The sequence below is a fragment of the Tigriopus californicus genome, chromosome 11 (genome assembly GCF_007210705.1).
Source record: "Tigriopus californicus strain San Diego chromosome 11, Tcal_SD_v2.1, whole genome shotgun sequence".
Taxonomy (NCBI): Eukaryota; Metazoa; Arthropoda; class Copepoda; order Harpacticoida; family Harpacticidae; genus Tigriopus; species Tigriopus californicus.
In genome coordinates this window covers 12545603-12556764 of record NC_081450.1, presented here as the reverse complement: position 1 = coordinate 12556764, position 11162 = coordinate 12545603, and the positions used below count along the sequence as shown (strand labels likewise).

The window sequence follows — 11162 nt, the reverse complement described above, 5'->3', positions numbered from 1 at the left end:
TCCAAAAGTTTCTTAAGTAAGTTTATTTGATCTTGGAACAAAGTTATCATATAAATGTATACGTTTCAATCTAAATGTAGAGAGTATTATCATCCTTTGGCGGAACCAATATGCTGTTACATGTATATTAGAATTCATTTCACTGATCGAGCTGCACTCTGATTGCACCTGAAAAGTGAACAGACCCGTTTCTTTGCAACTCCCTTCATGGACGAGGTCTTTTTTTGGCACACTGTCGTTTAGCGAGTGCACGGGTGTACGTGAGTGTTCCAAAATAGGGAACCAGCAAGTTGCAGGTTCTTTCTGCTTCCATTTTAATGCACAGAAACGGCTCTGGAATTTGCCTGGAGCCTTGGCACAACCTTGGCACAACTGCATCACAACAAATAGTTTCTGCACTTCACACTCGTCTCAAATGTACAATACCTATCCTTGAATCTTCGCAGAAAGAGGGCTGTCATTTCCTTCGTCCCTCAAATGGCTTGACTTTCACCTTCGAGGTCTGTGAAGCCTCTTTAATGTCGCTCAAGCTTGATTCAAGAGCATTGCTGAACAAAGGAAGTCTGTGTAATTCGCACTAATGATTGTGCCAGACAATTGGAGTTTCACGCAACCTCCATTTAGAGGCCTTGCTCTTCCTTTTTTCATACTCCCAGATGGAACGTGTTGGAGATGACGAGGCTAGAATAGGCCATTATGATTGGGATCATGGTCTTTGCCGTCTTCTGCGACACGTCTCCAATTTTGGTAGCAGAAGATGAGAGCTCTCCACTGGCAGATGACAGAGATGAATCATCCACAAGAATCTCCGATGGTTGATGGCCCTTGGGTTGCGATGCATCAACCTTAGGGCTGAAGTCTGGAAGGAAAGCACAACAGAAGGGCACGAATTAGCAATCAATTATTGACACGTGTTTTCCCACCTTCAGTCAAATACTAACTTTTGGATGAACAATTCCGATATTTGGAACTCTTATTCAAAATATTGAGTTCAAATCAATTTGCCAGAAGATTGCCCTTTATCATCGAAGTGAATGTGTCAATCATGATCATCTAAAGCTTTCGATGGATTCTGACATCGTTCCATATACATTCGCGTCGCCCTGATTGGCCTTTTATGTACGAGTATGTACGGCATTGCCAAAGACTTGGGAATTGCTGAATCAAGACCAGATCCAAGTACGTGCATAGGTCCCTTGACAATTTGCAACCCTCGTATCCCTTGATGTATCTAATGCCCAGCAGAGGGCAAGCAAGCGTGTGAAAGAAAGAAGAGGGGCACCCTGGAACTTGCCAAACTGCAGTGGCGTTGTGTTCCATGTACCTCCAGGAGATAGCGCCGGGAAAAGGTGGATGGCATGTCGACCGTCTTTTTTCCAATTTCACGCCAAGTAACTCCATAATACGACAAGCCAACCAACGATCGGCCTCGTGATCCTCCACTCCAATGGAGAAAACCCTCCTCCTCATTCGCCTCAAGGAGGACCCCGTTTGGTCCTTCGCGGGAATTCGGGAATAGGTCACTTTAAAAGTCCTATCAGTCCGATGATACCCTTCAAGTTTTACATATTGCTACCAGGTGGCTTCCTTTTTTGAACCAATTACTTGTAGTCGTTTCCATTTCTCTTTGTCAATCAATACCATATCTACATAGAGCACAAGAACATTCACAGACCGCTTTTGCTTTTCATTTATTTAACATTTTGTACCAATGTTCATTCATTTTTAATTCGATCCATTCATGACATTAATCAAGACCCTAGGCCAATGGGTGAATGCATCTGCGTTCAGGATTGATTCCATTGGGAAATTGAATCTAACGGTTTCTCACTGGCTTCAAATTTACGCAATTTGGGGTAACATTTCGGGCAGCTTCTCGTGATGCAACGTCCATGACTCACGTGGCCGCAAAGCAATTCTTTCCGTTTCTCGAACTTGTGAAACACTCGTAAGCAAAATATGCACGAATCGAGATGAACATAGGGATTCGATTCCATCAAGGCCCGCGTTTTCGAATCGGACAATTCATAGTAGTAGGTCTTCAATTTGAGCGTGAGAGGGTCACTGATTTGGTAAGAGAATTGAGGAAATCTGGTTTTCTTGCAGGACTTGCCCCGACCTTTGTTCACTTGAGCAGTACTTTTCAAATTGGCTTCAAAATCACATTGGACTTCATTAGAAGTTTGGCTCTCACCCGAACGTACCATGATGGACTGATGATGTTGCTGTCATGATATTTGCGTTGAATTTCAATCGAGATCTTAGGAACGCAAAATCTTCTCAATTAGCGTAGAAGCCACCATTGTACGCGCGATGTTGGTATACGTATCCAAAAACTAACACGGACATGATGTATTCTTTGAAACGAGTTGGGCCACATTCTGGCCACATTCAAGGGGCCACTTGAGCGTCAGAAAGTTGTTCCAAACATAAATAAGGCGTTTTGGAGCGGGATTGGAACAAGGTCAAACTCTGGGCATGATTGGTTTTGGGCAACACAACTCACATGTAACATTACGGGAGGAGAGATATAGAACGAGAAGAAATGGACCTTTTTCATCCATTTGGATGGAAAGGCAAGAGAAATATCTTCGCATTTTTCATTGTTCCCGACTAATATCGCTCTCTCGGTCTCATTGTGTTCCACACAAGAAGACCAGTGGAATAGAAGAACAAGGGCAAGACCAAGTAAGAGGAGAAGAAAGAGGAAGGCCAATTTCATTCCAACTCATCTCATCAGTGTTGCCAAGTGCTGAATATCCCGATGAGGAGTGGGCACTTTGTCATTTGCGCCAAATGAGCCCAATGACAGCGAGACATTAGGCAAATGAGCCCAAGACAAGTCGAGTGTCTCACATGCAATTCGCTCAAAAATCCCCATGTCTGGCAACCCTGAGCAGGTCAATCATCCATGGGAAACTAGTTATCTACTCTCTTTGAGATGATATGTAATAATAAGGAGATAGCCCAATGGGACCTGGAAAGAAGAAAAAGGTGGGGGGGAGGGAGCTTTTTTTTTGGGGGGGGGAGGGGGGTCTATGCTTGCAAGCGGGAATGTAACAAAGGTCATTCAAAGAGAAACTTATTGGCATCATTTCCAACAAGCGAGTCCATTCGAGCGATCAATGGAACATCCAGAGCCAATCTTGGAACAACCTTCCGAGTTCAGAGATCCACCCTAGTTTTGCCAACTTGGACTTTGTTACAATTGATCCTGTTTCAAGAGAATAATTTCCTGAGGACAATGCCCAACTACAATGAGAATTTTTCATAACTTCAAACAACATTAGCCTTTGACACCATGCACAGTTGACTCGCTTTGACCTTTTTTCCCTAAATGTAAATGAGTGTTCCACCGCCTCCTGGGGATTTGGTACAATTAAGTTTTAATGTATGAGCAAAGAAAATTTCTGCTCTCTTGCGGTCTAAAGGCCGAGGCTCAGATCCCTAAGGCTGACCTTTCCATCCTGTCAACAAGTCAAGGGCCCGTCTCAAATGATTATAGCCCATTTCAGGGTCGCAAAGCCCGGCCTTCAATACGCTCTTGAGCTGTCAGGGTGGATCTTTTGATATCATAAGCCGATCGTGTTCCAAGTCTATCGGCCTTGAAAGGCCATCCAAATGTGCTGAGCATTCGCGTGTCAATCATGGAAAGTGGAGGAAATAAAACACAACAATAACTGACTCATCCTCTCAGAGAAAAGTGGAATTGAAAGGAAGAAAATGATATATGAAAAGAATGGTACACGCCAGAAATGGCTGAAATGTGTCGGTCTTCATAATGAAAACAATGTCCGTCCGTCCGTCCGTCTTCTTTTGAAAAAGATTACGAGCGATCTGAGCCCCTTTTGTGCGTTTGTCTGGATTGACCTTACCATTAAAGGCCACGCACGACCATTGTACATCAACGCAACTTCAGACTGGACAAGGCTAATCAAATACGTACGGGTGTTTCGTGTTTCGCTTTTTCGGGAGGATCCGTTTATATTTAGATGGAGAAAATCCTGCCTCTTTCAGACGTGATCGTGAACCTTTGTGGAACAGATGAACAGATGACGACACGCCATCGCTCGATTATAATCAATCGATGAGAACTTCTGTCTGGAAGTACCCACATCCGTTCCAGGCCTGAATGACTCAAAAAAAGTGTTCCCATCATTCGTTCTAGTCTCTTAATGACAGGATATTTACATAACTTATATAAAGAGTGGCAACTTGCAAAAGAACACTACCTCCATACAGACAATTACGAACTGTGGGTAAAATGACTATTCATTCGCTTGCTTGTGTATTATATCGTACAAATACGTACCACATTTAATATTCATAGTAATCACTTACTACCTTTTTCAAGGACAAGAAAAAAAAATATCTAAGATAAATGTGCAATTGTACCCTGATACAGTAATCTCATTTTTCTTCCTTCCTATAGTAAATGTGTTATAAGAATTCTTTTTCATTCTTTCTTTTCAAAGAAAGCAACTATTCGTCTACACCAAGCATGGTTCGAGTGTGCCAAAATAATTGCAGTCTTATGTAGTACTAACCTGTGGATCTGGTAGAGAAGAAGAAAGGACTCGAGTTCTTCGACCAACCCCATTGGTTCTGACAAGTGATGATAACCTCGTATTGACTATGCGGCTCCAAAGCATAGAACATATAACCCATATCTTGCAATGGAGTCACTCGAGGATTGAAGAACTGCAATGAAGAAGTCATCCCCCCCCATTCCCATCGTCATTACTCGCTCACATTTTGCCACCATGCCTCAACCTTGCTTCGACTTACCTGGACAATGTTGTGCCAACGACTCCGCGTGTCATAATTCGGGTCATTCTCAGGCTGCAAATGGAAACGAGAACACGGATTCAATGGGATGATGACCTAAATGTGCAAAGGGGACCCCCCCTTTCCCCATTGGCCGTTCCACTCTCCGGATCCAAGAGCAAGACGACGAGATTAGTTTTTTTCCAGTTATTCTCAAAAAGTTGAGTCCATGGCTTTTACATCCGTGTGAACACGTTGTACTGGGAATGTGAAGTCTTATCACGTTCAATTGGAGCTCTTTGACATTTTTTGACCAAGTTTTTTTATTGATCCGACTACTGCTCCCACTTCCTTGGAACATGGTGGAGAACATATTTGTAACGCACACATTGGCATTCTGGTCGTTTGGATCCAAGGCGACGAAAACTCGTTCCACGTCGCCAAATATCCCTTTGCAAACCAACCCTGGGCTAAATATAGGGTAATCTGGTACTGAGTGAATTAGATGTTCTGCTCAAAACCCATCCACATCGTGAATAAGGTCCTGGAACTGTGCCAGGTTGCCAGCTACTTTGAGCATTTGCCGTGGATCCACCCACGAAGAATTTCAGGGACTTCATATACGTAATGGGCGGGCTATTTTTGTTAAAGTTTAATAGTCTTGTGGAAGCGTTTGAAGTTTTTTTCCACCGTTTTCTGGAGAATGGAACCAATTTTTGGAGAAGGGACACGTCGTCAAAGAGTCGTTAAAGCTGGAGCGGAAATTCTTCTGAACCGGAAGCCAAGCATTATTTTGAGGAACGAACTCGTCTTAAACTTCTGGCTCATAATTTTGAGTCCAATACTCCTCGCTGACTTCAGAGAAGAAACGGAGGCTACTATACATTCGCCGCCTAAAGGCCATTCTCCGACGACGTCAAGGCCACACACCCAGGCTAAGATCTCATCAAGGTTAATGAAAGTTATCTAATCAATGCAACAATCTTTTCTTGTACACTGCAAGACCCGCCAAGACGACATGTATCCTTGTGTTCAATTATGCAACCACCTTAGTCAAAGACCAAAGACCAACGCAACTTTGACGAATGAACCCAGCCTTTTGTCTCCCTTTCCCCGTCTTCTTGAGTCTGCTTGTCCGAATGAGGTGAGTATGAGCTCACTTCAAGAGGAAGTTCATTTGTTTCCCCCCCCCCTACTACCTACGTAGTACTACCAGACCAACTTGAAAGGATGAAATTCGAGTCCTCTCAAGACACGAGATTTTTCCCCACTTCCTCCACTTTTGAGACAAAAGAACCCCAAATCCACTGCAAAGAATCTCCCTATCTTTACACGTGGTGGAAAACGCCATTGTTGGTGCCTTGGATCCCTGAGCAACCACCACTTCAATGCGCAATCCACTTTCATTTGGGTCAAGGAAGCGCGTCTAATCCGGATCCATATTCCAACCCCTCCCCTTGGAACATTGCAGTGGCGAGTGGATGTCAAATGTGAGACAAAATGAGAAATTGAGCCTGAAGGCGTGAATTCTGGCTTTCATTCTGCTGTCGGGATGGATCCATCTTGGGAAAATATTTTGCGGACAAGCTTGAGTCCAGGACGAGAAACCATTTCTCGAAGGGCTAATGAGCCATGTTCCTTTATGTTGGAACGCTCCAAACGACTTCCAAAGGATCAAGAGGACCAGTCAGATTAGCAAATCATATGACAAGAAGAAGGAAAGCCTTCCCGAAGTACAACTTCAAGTGGACTGAAGGGGAAATTGCGAGGATAATCATGGGTTAATCCTTTCCAAGGCCAGATCATCGTCGAAGAACGCGGCCGAGGGGAAGGGGAGGGCGGGAGTGAAAGGCAATTGTGATGTCATCGGATGGAGGGATACTCACAATGACTTTTCGGTAGAGAATGCGATACTGGGAAATTTCAGAGTAGCTGAACACCGTCCAAGTGAGGTTGTAGCGGTCGCTGTGGTAACTCAACGCACGACTCGTTATATTGGCGCGATTTGGGTGACCTGGAATGAGAAGTGAGAGTGAAACAATGGCAGTCTTGATTATTAGAGATCAGTGACGTGTCTCATCACAAGGACGATCAAAATAGCCCCTGAGGAGGATCTGGGATCGAGGGTACCGATAGCCATCATTAATTGCGTCCATGTGATTGATCGTCATAGCATAAAATAACTAAGACCAAAGTAATCTTGACTGTAATCATGGCTATGAACATGATATACAGCATGTAAATGGTGTTCATTAGAAACGTTGGAAGTAAATCAAACTTTGGTGTGTTAAAGCGTTTTCCATTACTTTGATGCCCTGAACATTTACACCATGCATAGGACTGGTCAAGATTGATCAATTTTTGCCATGACATGACGGCACAAAAAAATGATAAATAACTGACAAAAATGCCAAAATTGGCATTGTTGATCCATGATTGAGATGAAAACGAGAAAAAAAATGACGAAATTGATTTTTTGCTGAAGAGTTGGCTCAAATTTCTTCCACGTTAAAAGCAGTCATTGAATGGGCCATGATATGCTGTTGGAATGAGCTGTTTCTCAACACTGATTTTCGGATCAGATTGCAAGCGATTCATGTAACTTTTAGCATCTAGCACGAGGAAGATTGATCCCCGAGTGTATTTGGAATGTTGTCGGCTTTGTTTTGTTTCTTTACACCAGTTTCTGCGTAAAGTGGGCTCAAAGTGTGCCAGATTTGATCGGGAAGGAGTATGATGATAAATTATTCCCTAGTCAGGTGTCAGATCTCGGGGAAGAGGATACAAATCGTTCTTTGCTCAAGTGAACTATACGTACAGTGTACATACCGTACTAAGTTGTAGACTACAGAGGGCTGCCGACTGTCAAATGCGAAACGTGTTTTTTTGAATATTTACAAACAAGTTCTTTGAATGTGTCGTCTCTCAACTAGATTTGTCAAAGACAAGTTCTTTAGGTTCAGTCAAGCTGAACGTCTCATTCAACCAACAGAATGTGAGCCCCAAATTCCCATTTGGCATCAGAGCTTTTGACTTTGACGAAGTTACGCTAGTTCAGATTTTTGACTTGTCATTTGACGATTTCGCGAATGCGATCCCGCCAAATCCGGTTACTTACAACACGACATCGTGCCAGGTTGGCCGTTCGTTGCAGTTTGATGGTGGAGGTGTGTCTTTGGAACGGGTACACCTTGGAGTAGTCAGTTTGAGAGAGGTTTTTTTTCTCGTTAAAACTTGTTTGTATCGTGGTCCTTTCAAGCTTGAGTGCCCATTTGCATCCGAACGTCTACTTAACCTCTTTGCTTGAGACGAAGAAGACGCAAAAGAAGAAGAACAGGAAAGTGAGCCTTTCCCGATTTTCCCTCCATGCCTTCAAAAAAACTCTTTCAAATCAAGGCTCTAAATCCCTCAAGGCTGCTTTAATACACACGTTCACAAACATGAGGAGCAAGCCTACTGGTAGGCTTAGATTTCAGGCCTCGACCTCAAGCTCTTTGTAGCGCCGAAATATTCATATCTATGTGGGATTTGGAACAAGTTCACCGATGGGAAAGGGGTGAGGGAATTTTATTCTCCGAATAGCAACTTCAGGGAGAGGCCTTCAAGTTGGTGAGAAAAGTTCGAGAGCCTCGAAGGATCTTTCCACAATTTCCTGCTCATATGCGAGTGTGTACAGTTTATACGAGACCCACACAACCATATATATAGCTAAGAGAAGTTCCCTGACACCAACAAGATCCAAACAGCCATTTTTCGAGGCAAGGCACCCGTCGACTATTGAACTTTCACACGCGTACCCGCCCAAAGGCCTCAAGGCCTCGAGGAATTAGCCTCGATGGCGTGACGGATGATGAGGCCGTCTCAATGACCATTGGTTTATTGCAAACTTGGACAAAGGAGCCTCCTGATCTCATGACGGGCATACAGGATGTTGAACACACCCAGTTATAACTTAACTTGCTTGGAGAATCCTTCCTTTCCCGGCCCTAATTCACTCTTCCAAAAGGACGGGAGATTATGGACAAATGGACCTTCCCGCTCGAGTCTTGAGAATGGCGTCCATTTCGAGGAGGGATTCCCTGTCAGTTTGCACCTTCATCACCTGGACCACAAAAGGAAGATTTCCAATGGTGTTCCAAAGGATCTAGTCCAGTTCCAAAGATTTATTGATGCCTTTCCACGGGATCTTGGGACGTTGGACGTTGTGAAATGGAGCCACCACAAAGGAGCCTTTCCCACATTGGCGTGTCCATATTAGATGGAATGAGGAAAGATGCCAGATTTGGATAGAATGTAGATGAGGACGCCCAGGCGACCTGGGTTCCAGGTTGGGTGATTGGGTGGGACAACCATGAATGCCTGTTTTTTTTGAAAAAAAAATATTCTTTCCCCAGACTCAAGTTCTTTGAGTAGACAAAAAAGGCTCTCGTCGAGATATTTTATTGATCATAAAACAAATGGACTGTCTTTTTTTGCAAATTGAGAGCGGCATTATGGTAAGTTTTGGAACTAAGTCAAACGGAATCTTCCTCGTCATTCATGTGACATGGAAATGCTTTCAAATTCAATTCGCTTTTGTCTTGCCAAATGACATCTTTGTTGCTCTAGTTTCTTCGAAATTCTACAACAGCAAGATCGAAATCCCAGGAACAGAAAGACAAGATCCGGTTCCAACAACAGTTCAGAAAAAAGGAACTTATCGTCAAACCTCAGTGGTCCAGAAAAGGAAGCGATTATCATGGGACACTCACAAGCACCCCCCCACCCACCCTCGTTCCCTTCCCACCAACCTGGACAACTGACAACTAGACAATAAACCCCCCTGAGGCCAAAAGTGACTAGAGTCAGCTTCAGCTCGGCCCCTACTTTTCCGTTCCTCTCCTGGTGACATCTTTATTTTTTCAAGCCTCGCGTTTCACACGCTTGTTCGACCATAAGAAATGAAATCCAGAGAAAGAACATCTAGCGCTCAAGAGGAAAGAAATCAAGTGAGCACTTCACTGCGTATTGCCCGTTTCTTACTCAACCATCGAAAGTGTAGCCACCTCCACTCTTCTACTAACCGTAGACAAACAATTTGAAAGAAAATATTGGATTGGCAAAGCCATTTCGTGGGAGAAGTGTGATGCAGTCTGGTCTCAAGGGCCCTTCACCAAACCGGTCGGTCCATCGTGAACCTACCAGGTGCCACGATAAGTCACCCAACTCTAAGTGTATAATTCAGCTCCAGGGGAGCGTATTTCCATACCAGGAGATCTCGTCCAGCTAAATGATGGTGGAAAATGTGGCCTTAGGTCTGCAACACTTTCCAAATGCTAACATTGGGTAGGTGTGAGTGCCAAATGTGGCTCTCAATTTGTGGAGCAACCCCAAGGGCAACGGATTCAAATCGTTGGTGAGAGGGTAGGCGGCTTTGGAAAGGACGCCTTTGTTGTCGGTTCGCCTTTCACAAACAGTGATGCCACGTGTTGTCACTAACAATAGGCCTTTTACGCATTAACTGTCTACAAATGTCTTGTTATTCGGAGGGGGAAAACAAGGAGATCATGTACTTGAAATAATCCCACTTAGATCTGTTGATACGGAAAAGGAGGCTTTTTGAAGACTCAAGCTGACAAGGATATTTCATTTATCATCCAAGTGTTTTCAATTACATGCTACAAAGTGGTGTGGATATTTCAAGATGGGAAAGAAATGCACTTTTTGAAATATTAAAAAGGAATGGTTCACCTGCATTGTTATTATTTACAAAAAAATGTACACATTTTAACATGGATTGCTTGTTTGTTATTAAAGGTGTCAAATGGCATCTCTTCTCCGATGTAGGAATATGCCTCCTTCTTATCACAGCCATCATTAATTCCTTACTCACCCTTGCTTGGGAATGACCGCAGGTCTACCCAATTAAGGTGGCATTTAAATACGACAAAGAAGCATGGACTAGGCTAGACGGGGATCGAAACAAGGGAAACGAGTATGCAAGCAGGTGTTTAACTAATCCGCTGAAGCAACTAGCCTTTTAACAATGAACAATACAGGCACACTAATATGCTTTGAAAATGTTTTTTTCGCTCAATTACTCTATATGTTAATGACTTTTAGCACATTTAAATGGATGAGACGGTGTTCATTAAAAAATTTAATGGAACCAAATGCTCAATTTTGCACACTTCGCTTTTTCATTTGGAAAGTGTTTTTCATGATTTTCTTTGTATTTTTATCAGCCAAATTTTGATCTCTTGTTCTATGTCTTAAAATAACCGACATGTGACTTTTACCTTTATATCCGAAGTTTTTTGCGTTGGCTTTTAAAATTGGGCAATCGGCTAAAAAAAGGTTCTTGGCTCGAAAAGGAAACAGATTCAATTTTCTAGTAAATAGAAAAATTACAGGGA

The 11162-nt window shown here is 43.2% G+C and overlaps 1 protein-coding gene across 1 annotated transcript in view; it reads right to left on the bottom strand.

Annotated features, from left to right (window-relative positions):
• LOC131890483 (limbic system-associated membrane protein-like) overlaps window positions 1-11162 on the bottom strand; it is a gene marked incomplete at its 5' end in the record, with an annotated part of 52417 nt that continues 41255 nt past the window's right edge. Inside the window, 4 exon segments of the mRNA XM_059239833.1 lie at window positions 1-859; window positions 4548-4701; window positions 4789-4842; window positions 6654-6781. Of these exon segments, the coding sequence (XP_059095816.1) occupies window positions 645-859; window positions 4548-4701; window positions 4789-4842; window positions 6654-6781 (551 nt within the window). The 3' untranslated portion in view covers window positions 1-644.